This window comes from Scyliorhinus torazame, chromosome 24, assembly GCF_047496885.1.
Source record: "Scyliorhinus torazame isolate Kashiwa2021f chromosome 24, sScyTor2.1, whole genome shotgun sequence".
Lineage (NCBI taxonomy): Eukaryota > Metazoa > Chordata > Chondrichthyes > Carcharhiniformes > Scyliorhinidae > Scyliorhinus > Scyliorhinus torazame.
Window position 1 is genome coordinate 14,101,958 of NC_092730.1, and position 19,128 is coordinate 14,121,085.

The 19,128-nt window shown below is 44.7% G+C and overlaps 1 protein-coding gene across 1 annotated transcript in view; it reads right to left on the reverse strand.

Annotated features, from left to right (window-relative positions):
- The window catches only part of LOC140399903 (breast cancer metastasis-suppressor 1 homolog), a 90,115-nt gene that overhangs the window by 5,978 nt on the left and 65,009 nt on the right, over positions 1–19,128 (reverse strand). The window contains exons 2-9 of the mRNA XM_072489383.1: positions 9,977–10,122; positions 9,090–9,180; positions 8,504–8,631; positions 7,568–7,647; positions 6,868–6,964; positions 6,307–6,399; positions 2,649–2,713; positions 1,321–1,360 (exon numbers count right to left, since the gene is read on the reverse strand). Of these exons, the coding sequence (XP_072345484.1) occupies positions 1,321–1,360; positions 2,649–2,713; positions 6,307–6,399; positions 6,868–6,964; positions 7,568–7,647; positions 8,504–8,631; positions 9,090–9,180; positions 9,977–10,118 (736 nt within the window). The 5' untranslated portion in view covers positions 10,119–10,122. The remainder of the gene's footprint in view (positions 1–1,320; positions 1,361–2,648; positions 2,714–6,306; positions 6,400–6,867; positions 6,965–7,567; positions 7,648–8,503; positions 8,632–9,089; positions 9,181–9,976; positions 10,123–19,128) is intronic.

Sequence of the window (19,128 nt, forward strand, 5' to 3'; positions counted from 1 at the left end):
ATTCCCAGTCACAGTTTACAGGCTTTGTAGAGGTACGGTCACTGGGTATACAGGCTGTATAGAGGTATGGTGACTCAGTATACAGGTTTTGTAGAGGTACGGAGTCACCGTACTACTATACAGCCTGTATACCCAGTCACCGTACCTCTACAAAGCCTGTATGCTGAGTCACTGAACCTCTATACAGCCTGTATACTGAGTCACTGTACCGCTATACAGCCTGTATACTGAGTCACTGTACCGCTATACAGCCTGTATACCCAGTCACCGTACCTCTACACAGCCTGTATACTGAGTCACTGTACGCCTATACAGCCTGTATACCCAGTCACCGTACCTCTATACAGCCTGTATGCCCAGTCACTGCACCTCTGTACAGCCTGTATACCCAGTCACCCTACCTCTATACAGCCTGTATACCCAGTCACTGTACCTCTGTGCAGCCTGTATACCCAGTCACCGTACCTCTACAAAGCCTGTATACTGAGTCACCGTACCTCTATACAGCCTGTATACCCAGTCACCGTACCTCTACAAAGCCTGTATAACCCAGTCACCGTACCTCTGTACAGCCTGTATACCCAGTCACCGTACCTCTGTACAGCCTGTATAGAGTCACTGTACCTCCTTACAGCCTGTATACTGAGTCACTGTACCTCTATACAGCCTGTATACCCAGTCACCGTACCTCTGTGCACCCAGTCACCGTACCTCTATACAGCCTGTATACCCAGTCACCGTACCTCTGCACAGCCTGTATACCCAGTCACCGTACCTCTGCACAGCCTGTATACCCAGTCACCGTACCTCTATACAGCCTGTATACCCAGTCACCGTACCTCTGCACAGCTGTATACCCAGTCACCGTACCTCTGTACAACCTGTATACCCAGTCACCGTACCGCTGTACAGCCTGTATACCCAGTCACCGTACCTCTATACAGCCTGTATACCCAGTCACCGTACCTCTGTACAGCCTGTATACCCAGTCACCGTACCTCTGTACAGCCTGTATACCCAGTCACCGTACCTCTGTACAGCCTGTATACCCAGTCACCGTACCTGTGTACAGCCTGTATACCCAGTCACCGTACCACTATACAGTCTGTATACCGAGTCACCGTACCTCTGTACAGCCTGTATACCCAGTCACCGTACCTCTGTACAGCCTGTATACCCAGTCACCGTACCGCTACACAGCCTGTATACCCAGTCACCGTACCTCTGTACAGCCTGTATACCCAGTCACCGTACCTCTGTACAGCCAGTATACCGACAGGTATACAACACTATTGATCCTTCACTTATCCTTTCACTTACCATCGGACTTTCTCTTTTGCTGGGTCACCACTGCTTTTGCCTGAAAGAGGAGGAGGAGATTGGTCATGTAGCTGCCACATCATTCTACTCATCAACACTGACGGTTCTCACACAACCTCACCAGCATCTGACAACATCCACAGCCAACCCTCCTACTCGAGAAACGGGATCTGCCTTTTACAGGGTCGGAATAAATCCGGGATCTACGCTACCCTTTTGGGCTGCCTGGCTCGGAGCAAGAGAAAACCAGGGTGACGTGGCTTTCCCAGGATTCACCAGAGCAGAAACACCCTAATGGACCAAAAGGGCCTTAAAATTGGAGCAACGGGGTGGCACGGTGGCACACTGCTGCCTCATGGCACCGAGGACCCTGGTTCGATCCCAGCCCAGAGTCACTGTCCCCGTGGCTGTGCGGGTCTCAGCCCCACAACCCAAAGATGTGGAGGGTAGGTGAATTGGCCACGCTAAATTGGCCCTTAATTGGGAAAAACAAACGGGGGCTACAATTCCTGCTTCAATGCAACTTTAGCTCACTTCATCACATGCTTTGGTGTCGCTATCCCAGCTTGGATTGAACTGGGCAAGAGAGCTCACATGAATCTGCACTCTGCCTCCATAAAACCTCCTGTAGCAGGAAGGAAATCTCTGTTTTTCTACATGCGGAACCAGCATCTCTGGAATATCTAGTCGGAAACTGCACTGGGACTGGGGCGGAAGCCAAAAAAATGTTCTGACTCCTCACAATACTAGCCTAAAAAATAGGCATATCATTACATGGTGGTGGCTGGAAATCTGTGTGGGTAATCACAGGCAGGAGCCGACCAACTCTACAGCAGGCCTACAGCAACGGAGTTTGGCAAAACTCACCTCAGCCAGTGACTCTGTTTATTCTCCCGCTCTGCTGAACTACTCCATACTCCCCTCCAAACCAAAATAAGATCCTGGTCACACCCACCTAATGCATAAATCGCACAGAACTCTTCAAGACCCGGACTGTAACAGCGAATGTGAAGATTGAAGGAGAGCACTGAGAATCCAGAGAGCAGAGTGGGGACGGCAGAATGAATGAGGAGTGGGGAGGGCGGGGAATGAGCACGGGTAAGAGGGGTTGAAGAAGAGGGAGAGTGCAGGAGGCTGGAGAACGCATGAAGTGCGGGTTAACAAGTGGCTGGCGAGAGCTAGGAGAATGCTGGATAACAGGGAGTTGGAAGAATGGGGAGCAAAGAGAAAAGGGAATGCACGTTGAGGAACTGGGAGTAAGGTGTGGAGAATGAGAAGTGATCGAAGGCTGTTGAGATGCAGGTAGAGTAATCCACAGCAGAGCTTACCTTTTTAATTGCAGCCCAGTCCTCCAAGATATCAATGTCTCGTAGCATGTAGACAATGTACGGACGTGCACTGATGTTAAGGAATGAAGACCAGAGAATATTAATGTATTTATGCCTGTAATTCACGTTCTATCCCACACCACATCCTAAAAGAGGGGAATAACTGTCCCATGAAAGGGATATGATCACCCCTCAAGTATCCGCTACAGAGATCCGCAGCAGCTTCACATCTCAGGAACACCTCAAAACTCTTCACATACAAGGATCAATCAGAAGTACAGTGACACTCGTTACATATCTCACTATCGGCATTCTGGGGAATAACCCGTTAACAAAGAGTCAGTCTGACCAAGAGTTATCCAGACTGTAAATGTTAGCTAACTTCTCACTGCGCACGTGCCGTCAGACCTGCTGAGATTGTCCGGCACTTTCAGTTTTTGTTTCAGATTCCAGCTTACGCAGTCATTTGCTTTAACCGGTTAGTCTAGTTTCTGGAAGGGAGGATCAAGCAGTTTGGCGAGGGACCAAGCGGCTGCACCTCTATACTGGAGCAGCAGAAGCGAGGAACGAGCAGCAATCCAGAGTGCGAGACATTCAAGGTGTTAGCTGGAATAGATGTCTAAGAGCACAAGGATTGTGAGAGCGCGAGCCAAGAGTTGATTGGTCTGCTGGCAAATCTCTTGCCCTCTGAGGTACTAGTCACCATCAGTTGCACGAACTACAATTGCCACTGGAACGAGTTCTAACGTGGCGTAGTTGATGGTCAGCATTGAACTCTCATTTAGATTGCCCCTTGCACGGTCTCAGGACATCTCAAAATGCTGCACAGCTAATGAAATACTTGTGAAGTACAGTCACTGTCATAGCACAGGGAACTGCAGCTGCCAGTTTGTACACAGGAGGCTCCCAGAAACAAAAATGTGATTACCAACCAATCTGATAGCGGAGGGATAAATATTGGCCAAGAGGGGAAGAACTCCCCTGCTCACCTTCCCATCCTGGGCGGAGCTATCTTTTGTCCATTTACAGCAGCAGAGAGAGTTCATCGGAAAGGTGGCACCTCTAAAAGTGCGGTACTTACTCCCCGAGTATTGCCCTACAGTGAGGCTTGAATGTTCGACCTTCTGGTGCAGCAATGAGTGCTACCACCGAGTCACGGCTGACATCGACAGCGCCAGAATATATTGGACTGTCAGTTTTTAATCATGGTGAAGTGTCCTAGTCCTTGGCGCGACATGCGGCCCAGAGACTGGTCTGTTCCCATTATCCAGGTGGGACTGTGCCTCCCTCCCGGAGGGAATAGACTGCAACTCTGTATAATTTGAATCAGGCACTAAATTCGAATTCAATCCATGTTCAACATACGTTACAGCTTGCTGAGCACTCACTAAGGAGGGTGACCAGGCACTAAACCCGAATTCAATCCCTGTTCAACATACGTTACAGCCTGCTGAGCACTCACTAAGGAGGGTGACCAGAGGAGACAAGAAGTGTTAAGTCAACCACTTTACACAATTAACGGAGAGGAAAGAGTGTAGAGACGCAGCGGAAAGGGTGCAGTATTATGGAGCTGCTGGGAAAGAAACTTGAGGGGATTGAAAATGGTCAAAAGGTTGAGAAATGGCAGACAGAATATAGAACATACAGTGCAGAAGGAGGCCATTCGGCCCATCAAGTCTGCACCGACCCACTTAAGCCCTGTGTAAAACAATGAAGTTATCCACTTTGGCAGGAGGAACAGGTTTGCAGAGTATTGTTTTTAAACGGTAAAAGATTAGCAAGTGTCGATGTACAAAGGGACCTGACTGTCCTCGTCAATAAGTCACTGAAAGATGACATCCGGCCGCAGCAAGCAATTAGGAAAGCTAACGATAGGTTATCCTTTACCGCAAGAGGATTTGAGTACAGGAGTAGCAAAGTCTTGTTTCAATTATATAGAATCTTGGTTAGATCGCATCGGGAGTGCTGTGAGCAGTTTTGGTCCCCTTACCCTGGGAAGAATATTATTGCCAACGAGGGAGTGCAACGAAGGTTCGACAGACTCGTTCTGGGATGGCGGGACTGGCCCATGAAGAGAGACTGGGGAAACTGGGCCTGTGTTCTCTTGAGCAGGCATTGTGAAACTCGGGGATGTGACCCGTGGGTGAGTTGCGGGCGGGTGTCGGGAGGGTCGCGGAGCCGTCCGTCGCGGCGCTCCCGATCGCGCAAATCCGCGCGCAACAGCCGGCTTTTAATAATGCCGGCTGCAAGCAGCCTTCAAAATGGCCAGGAACAGATTTTAAAAATTTGGCCACACTGCGCATGCGTGCCCGATCATCGGTGTGCATGCGCAAATGCGCATGCGCACCGATGATCGGGCACGCATGTGCAGTGTGGCCAAATTTTTTTTTTTATGGTCGCAGCCTTTTTGTTTTTAAATCAAGTTTGGGGGGCCAAAGGGACCATTGGGGCCAAAGGGACCCAAAAACATTTCCTCCATTTTTGTCAGCAACAAACAAGGTAAGAGAAAATGGTGGGTCACGCAGGTCGGCCGGGTTGGGTCGCGATGGTCGGCCGGGTTGGGTCGCGATGGTCGGCTGGGTTGGGTCGCGATGGTCGGCCGGCGTGGGTCGCGATGGTCGGCCGGGTTGGGTCGCGATGGTCGGCCGGCGTGGGTCGCGATGGTCGGCCGGGTTGGGTCGCGATGGTCGGCCAGCGTGGGTCGCGAAGGTCGGCCGGATTGGGTCCAGAAGTTTGGCAAAAATGGGTCCCCGGAAAAAAGGTTTGAAAAACACTGCTCTAGAATTTCAAAGAATGAGAGTTGATCTCGTTGAATCCTATGAAATACGTAAATGGATATACAGGGTAGATGCAGATAAGACATTTCCCCTGGTTGGGGAGTCGAGAACCAGGGGTCACAATTTCGAGATAAGGGGGGAGACACTTGGGATGAGGAGAAAAATATTTGAAGGTTATTTTAAATGATTTATCAAAGGTTTGGAATTCTCTACCCCAGTGGGGTAGCTCCGTCACGGAGTCTGTTTAAAGCAGAGACTGACAGATTTCTAAACACCAGTGACATAAAGGGATAGCATTGGGAAAAGGCGGCTCTGAAGTGGAGGATCAGCCATGATCATATTGAATGGTGGAGCAGCTTTGACGGGCTCAGTGGCCTACTCCTGCGGTCCTGAATCAAAAGAGAGAGAAACGGGTGAATGAAAGACAGGAAGAAAGAGAATATAGGAATTTTCAAAGTCTCGGACAATGGGGCAATGCTGTGAGATAGGAGTGTACAGGCATACATTACACTGAACATACAGTACAGATACAGACCATTCGGGACCAACTGTACTCTTGGCTCACACACAGAAACAAGCTCCACACACACCTCCTCCCACCTTACTTCATCACATCCCCTCTGCCTGTGCTTCTAGTCGCGTCTCCCTCACGTGTTTATTGACTAACCCTTCAAAAGGCATCGATGCTAACTGCCTCAACCTTTCCTTGTGGTGGCAAGTGCCACTTGGAGAGTGGGTCACAATGGGGAACAGTAAGATAATCCTGAACCGCCAACCATGCCCACCAGCAGCCGTGGAGCTTCACACAATGACCTGACCCACGTGCATCATAGTGTTTTAACAAATAGAGGGGAACAAACACCGGTGGTGTAGAAGGATATCAGACACAGTTGCCGCCTTTTTCTTCTTCTCTGGTTTAAAGGTGTCGCACTTCTTCTTGTTCCGTTTCCCTCGGACCTCCTCATTCCACCATTCTGACAAAAAAAAAAAGGAAGATTTTTAACTTTAAGATAATGATCAGAACCAGCTCGGTGCTGACGAAGGAGGCCATTCAGCCCATTCGCCCACAGCCTTCCCACCATGTGAATGCCCCTGGAATGTCTCCAGAGCCCCCAATCACGCCATGTCAAATGCTGTGTCCTTTCCCCCTGTCTGACCCTCAATCTCTGCCCCGCAGTTGTAGTTCAACCTGAAGTGATTGACTCAGAATCACCCCTTCCAGTCACTTCCGATTCCAATTCACCTCTTTGAAGGCTGAAGTGATGATGTTTTCCCAAATGTTCCCAGAAATCAGCCCTCGAGGGGGGGGGGGTTCAGTCCCGCTGCCTTTCTCGGCTGCTTGCTCGGGCATGGTGCTCAGTAAACTTGGGTTCCGTACCACAGCGACTGCCAGCACCTTCCGGTGTGCAGAGTAGGAAACAAACAGGCCGCTGAACACTTACCAGAGGTGATGTCTGTGCTCTGCTTGTCCTCTTCCAATCGCTGAATTCGCTCCAACAGCTCATTCCGCATGTTATCAAACAGCAGCAGCTTCTCACTCTAAACCCACAGCAAAATAAAAAAAGCATGGAAAGGTGAGCCTTTTAAGAAGCAGTCCGCCTGCAAACTCCCTCCGAATGTGCCGGTTTAGAGTAATTTTACTTTATAGCCTCAAATCAACCGGCCTTTTCAAACACAACTCTAAATACCAAGAGAATAACACAGAACGTTACATGGAGTGTGTGCAATGGATGTCGGAAAGTGTGCGGCGTTGCCTTGGAGGGGGTGATTGATGGGCTCTTCGCTTTTGGGTTCTGATGGGACTGCTGAATCTTTTCTGGGCCTGTCCTTTCTCCACGTCCCTTTTCGAACTTCGTGACCCATCCCTCATCACTGTGGCCTCTCTGAAGCACTGTTTTTATGATGGTAAACGGGACAGGAATCAGAAGTGCAAATTGTTGATGCGCCGGGTCGCAGGCAGCACTTGTGGACCTGTTTTCCAATGGGAATGGGAAGGTTGGAGACCAGCGACTGTCAGCTGTGTTTCGGGTTTCGATTTAGTTTGACATACTATTCTCGTTAGCACAATAAAACAAAGCAAAAATTAGAACAAAATGGAAGGGGATAGGTGGTGTGTTGTCCCACTTTCCCGCCTGCCCTTACCTCCAGATGTTGCCGAGCTCCCTGCAGTTCACACTCGTACCTGTTTCGGATTACTTCCAAACACAGATCTTTATATACTCCTGTCAGATGCAGAATTAGGACAAGATTCATCTCTTCAATGTGTAGTAATCTTAGCCTGCACATTCACCCCAAGTCGGCCTCCTCCAAAGGCAACCGCGTCACTCGCCATCTATCTATCTCTGCCCACCAGTTCAGACTTCACTTGCCCACCCCCCAAGGCAAGGGACTTCACCACTGGGTGTCAACCGTCCAGCTCACAGTGTCCTCCAACTTCAGGAGCCGTGATGATCGGGGCAGACCAGAGGAAAGGTGGAATGCAGGACACGGTGGAAACCACGGTGTGACACTTGCAAAACCCATGGCGGACTAGATACTGGGCTCTATTTTTCACTTCCCCTTTCCCCATGAAGGAGCCAAATCTTGCTAGAGTTCGTAGGAACCAGTTGCACATTCCCGATGATGAACGTTCACTATTATTTCTTGCTGATCTCCCGAGACTCATGCAGACATGGGGGAGAATGTGCAAACTCCACACGGACAGTGACCCGGGCCCGGGATCGAACCCGGATCCTCAGCTCCATGAGGCAGCGGTGCTAACCACTGTGCCACCGTGCCGCATTGCCTGTTATCGTGACTTTTGGTCACAGGTGCGTGCCAATATTGACTATTCAATTTTGTCATGTCAGCTGTCACGATGAAGTTACAGCTCTGGCCACTAGGTGGTTTTATGCAGCATATCGCCAGGATCCCTTTCGCAAACTGTCCCCACCCTGTACATATATTAAAATAATTTATTCCTCAACAGTACATAGACCTAAAATAGCTCTCCCTATCGCGACAGGAGCCCCGCACAAAACTGTCCCTTGTGTCCAACAGCTTGTGGGTATTAAATTACCCCACTGATGTGACCATTACCTGCTACCTCAGTTCTGATTTTCATGTTCTTCTGCAGGACAGCCAGGGGCTCCAAGTACTCAGTTGCCTTCCCTGCGATCACCTCGTCCAGTTTGGCTTCAACCTGACTCAATCTCTCTTGGTACAGTCTGTAAAAGAGAAGTTGCTGATTTTACCCTCCATTCCCATTTTACTCTCTCCGCCCGACTTTTACTGAGCAACTTTTCAAACTGCAGCAAGTATTTCTTTGCTGGTGTTCGCCCTCCTTTCCGAAAGATGCTGACTCTCGACGAGGTGAGGGCTCTAACCTCCAGTACCTCAGCCAGGCGGGCACTCTGCGCGTGGGAACCTAGATAGTTAGTGCTGGCTAGCTATGCAACTGCGTGCAGCATCGCAGCCCAGTCTGACCTCGTCCGCACCCAATATCTAAAGGGAGTTTAAAAACGCGATCCAGTGACCTCTGCGCACGCCCTAGCCTTGCAAGTCAGGAATAGTCCCTTGGGCGATGAGGCAGGGAGCGTTGTGGAGCCCGTGCTCAAGGGAAGCAGCGCCCTCGGGACGGGAGAAAATCAGCAGTGACATATTCAAAAGAAACTAAGTGGCGTACTGTTCTTTCAGATCCGTGAACTGCTTCTCCAGGTCCGACATTTCATCCAGGCACTCGGTGCGTCGTCGCTCGCAATCCTCATCATCCATCTCTGGAAAATGAAAGGTGCCCAAGATCAAATCGACCCGAGTGATTCCGAATAAAAGTCCCATACTCGGCCGCTTTATCACCCTCCCAGACACGCACAGAATTTACAGCACAGAAATGGGCCACACAATCCCACCAAGCAATATCAATGTTTGTGCTGAATCCGAACCTCCATCACCTTACTTCATCTCGCCCTGTCGCTATGCCTTGCTCCCTCGTGTATTTATATAGCTTCTCAATCTCTCAACGTGTTTCAGCAAATTAATAAGTACGGTAGTGGCTGTTGTGTACACATCAAGAAACAGCAGGGACTCGGTTTCGAGTGGAGTTGAATGATGCACTGGGGAGAACGCCCTGTCCTGTAACATCAGGGAAGCGGGGTTTTGGTCGAAAGTCTCACGTCCCCATCAGTACATCCCAGTGAGGCACAAAACATACAACGTCCTGACTATGAGAGAAGCTGGCATAAAATTGCATCAGTAGGGAAGGTGCTGCCCCATCGGGGTGTCCCTTAATCCTGGTTAAACCGTCCACTTCCATATCCTCTGCGGATGGTCCATCACCCCTTTGAGTTAAATACTTCCTCTGCGCCCTGACCAACTCCCTTCTTACTCTGAACTGCCTCATTAATGCCTCGAGTTCTTTGGAATTCAAATCTATCACCACCATGATGAAATTAAATAAAAAACATAAAGGATAACTGCAGAACATGGCCAGCTGCAAGTTCCAGTAGTTTCGTTTATTCACAATTCTGAGCTACAATTTCAGGCAGGCTCCCTCAAAGACACTTCTTTGCTGACCTGAGCTGTCTTCGCCCTCCTCCTCGGATGCAGAGGTGCTGCCACTCTCCTCGTCGGAGGTCTCCTCATTCTCTGGAGAATCCTGCTCCATTTCCTCATCAGCCTTCTCCTCGTCCTTTTCTTTGTCTTTCTGCCCAGGCATTGTCCTTCAAAATAAAACACAATTAACATCAAAAGGCCAGAAAATCACAATCAGCACATTTGCGTCACAGCACTGGATACTGAAGTTGCTTATTTCAGTCATTAATAATTACAGAATGTCTCAGCACTACTGTACCCCAGTGCTATACAATGACAGACCCATCCCCACCAGTACTGTACCCCTGTGTTATACAGTGACAGACCCGTCCCCACCAGTACTGTATCCCGGTGTTATACAGTGACAGACCCGTCCCCACCAGTACTGTACCCCAGTGTTATACAGTGACAGACCCGTCCCCACCAGTACTGTACCCCAGTGTTATACAGTGACAGACCCGTCTCCACCAGTACTGTACCCCAGTGTTATACAGTGACAGACCCGTCCCCACCAGTACTGTATCCCGGTGTTATACAGTGACAGACCCGTCCCCACCAGTACTGTACCCCAGTGTTATACAGTGACAGACCCGTCCCCACCAGTACTGTATCCCAGTGTTATACAGTGACAGACCCGTCCCCACCAGTACTGTACCCCAGTGTTATACAGTGACAGACCCGTCCCCACCAGTACTGTATCCCAGTGTTACACAGTGACAGACCCGTCCCCACCAGTACTGTACCCCAGTGTTACACAGTGACAGACCCGTCCCCACCAGTACTGTACCCCAGTGTTATGTGTTATTCAGCGACAGACCCGTCCCCACCAGCACTGTACCCCAGTGCTATACAATGACAGACCCGTCCCCACCAGTACTGTACCCCAGTGTTATACAGTGACAGACCCGTCTCCACCAGTACTGTACCCCAGTGTTATAGTGACAGACCTGTCCCCACCAGTACTGTACCCCAGTGTTATACAGTGACCGACCCATCCCCACCAGTACTGTACCCCAGTGTTATACAGTGACAGACCCATCCCCACCAGTAATGTACCCCAGTGTTGTGTTATACAGTGACCGACCCATCCCCACCAGTACTGTACTCCAGTGTTATACAGTGACAGACCCATCCCCACCAGTAATGTACCCCAGTGTTATGTGTTATACAGTGACAGACCCATCCCCACCAGTACTGTACTCCAGTGTTATTCAGCGACAGACCCGTCCCCACCAGCACTGTACCCCAGTGCTATACAATGACAGACCCATCCCCACCAGTACTGTACCCCAGTGTTATAGTGACAGACCTGTCTCCACCAGTACTGTACCCCAGTGTTATACAGTGACAGACCTGTCCCCACCAGTACTGTACCCCAGTGTTATACAGTGACAGACCCGTCCCCACCAGTACTGTACTTCAGTGTTATAGTGACAGACCAGTCTCCACCAGTACTGTACCCCAGTGTTATACCGTGACAGACCTATCCCCACCAGTACTGTACCCCAGTGTTATACCAGTGACAGACCCATCCCCACCGGTACTGTACCCCAGTGTTATACAGTGACAGACCCCTCCCCACCAGTACTATACCAGTGTTATACAGTGACAGACCCATCCCCACCAGTACTGTACCACAGTATTATACAACAACAGACCCGTCCCCACCAGTACTGCACCTGTATTACGCAGCGACAGACCCCTCCCCACCAGTACTGTACCCCAGTGTTATACAGGGACAGACCCCTCCCCACCAGTACTGTACCCCAGTGTTATACAGTGACAGACCCGTCCCCACCAGTACTGTACCCCAGTGTTTTCAGTGACAGACCCGTCCCCACCAGTACTGTACCCCAGTGTTATACAGTGACAGACCCGTCCCCACCAGTACTGTACCCCAGTGTTATACAGTGACAGACCCATTGCCACCAATACTGTACCCCAATGTTATACAATGCCTTCCAGTCCCTTTTCCTTCTGTTGCATTGACATACTTTTGGATTGATAAAATTTACAATTAACTGCTTCAGGCCTGCCAACTTGATAATTTCAAATATTTGCACTGATTTCAGTTTATGAACATTTGGCAGTGTCTTAAATGTAACCGTCCCCCCCCCCCCCCCCCGTTTTATTAATATGCCTCAATTGTTCGGATAACAAATCTCTCTTCTGACAGAAAAGGACAGAAATTATGTTCTTCACAGCCCAGGTGTATAATCTTCATCCACATACCATCACAGAACACTGAAATTCCAAGGCTCAACTTCAATCTTGTTGCAACTTGGGCAAAGATGAACAGCAAACATGAAGGGTGCAATTGCAATGTTGGGGTTGTACTATAGGCCTCCCAACAGCCAGTGGGATAAAAAGTGGGACAAAAAAGGGAAGTTATGCACAGAGTTAGAGGAAGTAGGTGAGATCCTTAATAAGCATTTTGCATCGGTATTCACCAAAGAGAGGAACATGGCAGATGTTGAGTTAGGGATGGGTGCATGAATACTCTAGGACATGTCAGCATAATGAAGTAGGAAGCGTTGGATAACTTAAAATGTAGAAGACAAGTCCCCTGGGCCAGATGGGATACATCAGTGCTGGGACCACGGTTGTTTGTGTATATGATCTACACGAAAATGTAGATGGTCAGATTAGCAAGTTTGCAGATGACACTAAGATAGGTGGAGTTGCAGATAGAGAAGGGGACTGTCAGAGAATACAGCAGAATATAGATAGATTGTAGAGTTGAGAGAGAAATGGCTGATGGAGTTCAATCCGGACAAATGCGAGGTAATGCATTTTGAAAGATCAAATTCAGGTGTGAATTATACAGTAAATGGCAGAACACTTAGCAGCATTGACACACAGAGGGGTCTGGGCGTTCAGGTCCACAGTTCCACGAACGTGGCAGTGCAGGTGGATAAGGTGGTCAAGAAAGAATACGGCATGCTTTTCTTCATTGGCCAGGGCATTGAGTACAAGAGTTGGAAGGTCATGTTGCAGTTGTATAAAACTTCAGTCAGGCCACATTTGGAATATTGCGTGCTATTCTGGTTGCCACACGACCAGAAGAACGTGGATGCTTTGGAGAGAGTGCAAAGAAGGTTTACCAGGATGGTGTCTGGTCTGGAGGGTGTTAGCTGTAACGAGAGGTTGAATAAACGCGGATTGTTTTGGATGGTAAGACGGAGGCTATGGGGAAAAGTGATTTGGGTCTACAAAATTACGAGAGGTACAGAAGTACAGAAGCTTCTTCCCAGGGTGGAACATTCAATTACAAGAGGAGCACAAGTTCAAGGCGAGAGGGGTAAAGTTGAGGGGAGATGCGCGGGAAAGCTTTTCACGCAGCGGCTGGTGGGTGCCTGGAACGCGTTGCCCGTGGAGGTGGTGGAGGCAGGCACGATAGCAACTTAAAAAAAAATAATTTAGAGTACTCAATTCTATTTTTTTCAATAAGGGGCAATTTAGTGTGGCCAATCCATCTACAATGCACATCTTTTTGTGTTGTGGGGGTGAGACGCACGCAGACACAGGGAGAATGTGCAAACTCCACAAGGACAGTGACCCATCAGTGGCGTGAGGCAGCAGTGCTAACCAATTCGTCCCCGTGCCACCCGACGATAGCAACGTTTCAGATGTATCTTGATAGACACATGAACGGGTGGGAAATGGAGGGACACAGATAGTTTGGACAAAAGGTAGATCGAAAGAAGGAATCTGCATCGGTGCATGTTTGGTGAGCCGAAGGGCCTGTTCCTGTGTTGTAATGTTCTTTGTTCAGTATTTTCCCAAATTTACACCATTATTTTGTTTGACAAAGAGATAAATATGAATTGAAATGATCTTGACTTGAAAATAAATACAAGATATCCTCCAGTTCCATTGTGAATTGAAACAGATTTAAAATTAAACGGTTTTGACTAAAAACCATTTCAAAATAAAAAAATTCAAATGGAACAATTACTCTAAAGTGAACCCAGACACTGATATACATTATACACATGTATAAAAGTGAATCCAGTCACTGATATACATTATACACATGTAAAATGTGAACCCAGTCACTGATATACATTATACACATGTATAAAAGTGAACCCAGACACTGATATACAGTATACACATGTATAAAAGTGAATCCAGTCAATGATATACATTATACACATGTATAAAAGTGAATCCAGACACTGATATACATTATACACATGTAAAATGTGAACCCAGTCACTGATATACATTATACACATGTATAAAAGTGAACCCAGTCACTGATATACATTATACACATGTATAAATGTGAACCCAGACACTGATATACATTATACACATGTACAAATTGAACGCAAGCACTGATATACAGTATACACATGTATAAAAGTGAACCCAGACACTGATATACATTATACACATGTATAAAAGTGAGCCCAAACATTGATACACATTATACACATGCATGAAAATGAACACAGACACTGATATACATTATATACATGTATAAATGTGAACCCAGTCACTGATATACATTATACACATGTATAAATGTGAACCCAGACACTGATATACATTATACACATGTACAAATTGAACGCAAGCACTGATATACAGTATACACATGTATAAAAGTGAACCCAGACACTGATATACATTATACACATGTATAAAAGTGAGCCCAAACATTGATACACATTATACACATGCATGAAAGTGAACCCAGACACTGATATACATTATACACATGTATAAATGTGAACCCAGACACTGATATACATTATACACATGTATAAAAGTGAACCCAGACACTGATATACATTATACACATGTATAAAAGTGAACCCAGACACTGATATACATTATACACATGTATTAATGTGAACCCAGACACTGATACACATTATACACATGTATAAAAGTGAACCCAGACACTGATAGACATTATACACATGTATAAAAGTGAACCCAGACACTGATATACATTATACACATGTATAAAAGTGAACCCAGACACTGATATACATTATACACATGGATAAATGTGAACCCAGACACTGATACACATTATACACATGTATAAAAGTGAACCCAAACAGTGGTATACATTATACGCATGTATAAGTGAACCCAGACACAGATATACATTATACACATGTATAAAAGTGAACCACAACATTGATACACATTATACACATGTATAAAAGTGAACCCAAACACTGATACACATTATACACATGTATAAAAGTGAACCCAGACACTGATATACATTATACACATGTATAAATTGAACGCAAGAACTGATATACATTATACACATGTATAAAAGTGAACCCACTGATATACATTATACACATGTATAAATTGAACGCAAGAACTGATATACATTACACACATGTATAAAAGTGAACCCACTGATATACATTATACACATGTATAAAGTGAACCCAAACAGTGGTATACATTATACACATGTATAAAAGTGAACCCAAACACTGATATACATTATACACATGTATAAGTGAACCCAGACACAGATATACATTATACACATGTATAAAAGTGAACCTCGACATTGATACACATGTATAAAAGTGAACGCAGACACTGATATACATTATACACATGTATGAAAGTGAACCCAGACACTGATATACATTATACACATGTATAAAAGTGAACTCAGACACTGATATACATTATACACACGTATAAAAGTGAACCCAAACAGTGGTATACATTATACACATGTATAAAAGTGAACCCAAACACTGATATACATTATACACATGTATAAAAGTGAACCCAGACACTGATACACATGTATAAAAGTGAACCCAGACACTGATACACATTATACACATGTATAAAAGTGAACCCAGACACTGATACACATTATACACATGTATAAAAGTGAACCCAGACACTGATACACATTATACACATGTCTAAATGTGAACCCAGACACTGATACACATTATACACATGCATAAAAGTGAACCCAGACACTGATACACATTCTACACATGTATAAAAGTGAACCCAGACACTGATACACATTATACAGATGTATAAAAGTGAACCCAAACACTGATATACATTATACCCATGGAGAAAAGTGAACCCAGACACTGATATACATTATACACATGTATAAAAGTGAACCACAACATTGATACACATTATACACATGTATAAAGGTGAACCCAAACACTGATACACATTATGCACATGTATAAAAGTGAACCCAAACAGTGGTATACATTATACACATGTATAAGTGAACCCAAACACTGATATACATTATACAGATGTATAAAAGTGAACCCTGACACTGATACAAATGTATAAAAGTGAACCCAGACACTGATACACATTATACACGTGTATAAAGGTGAACCCAAACACTGATACACATTATACACATGTATAAAAGTGAACCCAGACACTGATACAAATGTATAAAAGTGAACCCAGACACTGATACACATTATACACATGTATAAAAGTGAACCCAGACACTGATACACATTATACACGTATAAATTGAACGCAAGCACTGATATACATTATACACATGTATAAAAGTGAGCCCAAACATTGATACACATTATACACATGCATAAAAGTGAACCCAAAGACTGATATACATTATACACATGTATAAAAGTGAACACAAACACTGATATACATTATACACATGTATAATAGTGAACCCAGACACTGCTATGAAATTAAATGAAAATCGCATATTGTCACAAGGAGGCTTCAATGGAGTTACTGTGAAAAGCCCCTAGTCGCCACATTCCGGCACCTGCTCGGGGAGGCTGGTACGTATAAAAGTGAACCCAAAGATTGTTATACATTATACACATGTATAAAAGTGAACCCAGACACTGATACACATTATACACATGTATAAATTGAATGCAAGCACTGATATACAGTATACACATGTATAAAAGTGAACCCAGACACTGATACACATTATACACATGTATAAAAGTGAACCCAGACACTGATACACATTATACACATGTATAAATTGAACGCAAGCACTGATATACAGTATACACATGTATAAAAGTGAACCCAGACACTGATACACATTATACACATGTATAAATTGAACGCAAGCACTGATATACAGTATACACATGTATAAAAGTGAACCCAGACACTGATATACATTATACACATGTATAAAAGTGAACCCAGACACTGATATACATTATACACATGTATAAAAGTGAACCCAGACACTGATACACATTATACACATGTACAAAAGTGAACCCAAACATTGATACACATTACACACATGTATAAAAGTGAACCCAGACACTGATACACATTATACACATGTATAAAAGTGAACCCAGACACTGATACACATTCTACACATGTATAAGTTGAACGCAAGCACTGATATACAGTATACACAGGTATGAAAGTGAACCCAGACACTGATATACATTACACAGATGTATAAAAGTGAACCCAGACACTGATATACATTATACACATGTATTAATGTGAACCCAGACACTGATATACATTATACACATGTATAAAAGTGAACCCAGACACTGATATACATTACACACATGTATAAAAGTGAACCCAGACACTGATATACATTATACACATGTATAAAAGTGAACCCAGACACTGATATACATTATACACATGTATTAATGTGAACCCAGACACTGATATACATTATACACATGTATAAAAGTGAACCCAGACACTGATATACATTATACACATGTATAAAAGTGAACCACAACATTGATACACATTATACACATGTATAAAAGTGAACCCAAACGCTGATACACGTTATACACATGTATAAAAGTGAACCCAGACACTGATATACATTATACACATGTATAAATTGAACGCAAGAACTGATATACATTATACACATGTATAAAAGTGAACCCACTGATACACATTATACACATGTATAAATTGAACGCAAGCACTGATATACATTATACACATGTATAAAGGTGAACCTAAACATTGATTTACATTATACACATGTATAAAAGTGAACCCAGACACGGATATACATTACACACATGAATAAAAGTGAACCCAGACACTGACACACATTACACACATGAATAAAAGTGAACCCAGACACGGATACACATTATACACATGGAAATAAGTGAACCCAGACACTGATATACATTATACACATTTATAAAAGTGAACCCAAACACTGATATACATTACACACAAGTACAAAAGTGAACCCAGACACTGATACACATTATACACATGTATAAAAGTGAACCCAGACAGTGGTATACATTATACACATGTATAAGTGAACCCAGACACAGATATACATTATACACATGAATAAAAGTGAACCCAGACACTGATACACATTATACACATGTATAAAAGTGAACGCAGACACTGATACACATTATACACATGTATAAATGTGAACCTAGACACTGATACACATTATACACATGTATAAATGTGAACCCAGACACTGATATACATTATACACATGTACAAATTGAACGCAAGCACTGATATACAGTACACACAGGTATGAAAGTGAACCCAGGCACTGATACACAGGTATGAAAGTGAACCCAGACACTGATATACATTATACACATGTATAAAAGTGAACCCAGACACTGATACACATTATACTCATGTATAAATGTGAACCCAGACACTGATATACATTACACACATGAATAAAAGTGAACCCAAACATTGATACACATTATACACATGTATAAAAGTTAACCCAGACACTGATACACATTATACACATGTATAAATTGAACGCAAGCACAGATATACAGTATACACAAGTATAAAAGTGAACCCAGACACTGATATACATTATACACATGTATAAATGTGAACCCAGACACTGATATACATTATAAACATGTATAAAAGTGAACCCAGACACTGATACACATTATACACAAGTATAAAAGTGAACCCAGACACTGATATACATTATACACATGTATAAATGTGAACCCAGACACTGATATACATTATACACATGTATAAAAGTGAACCCAGACACTGATATACATTATACACATGTATAAATGTGAACCCAGACACTGATATACATTATAAACACGTAT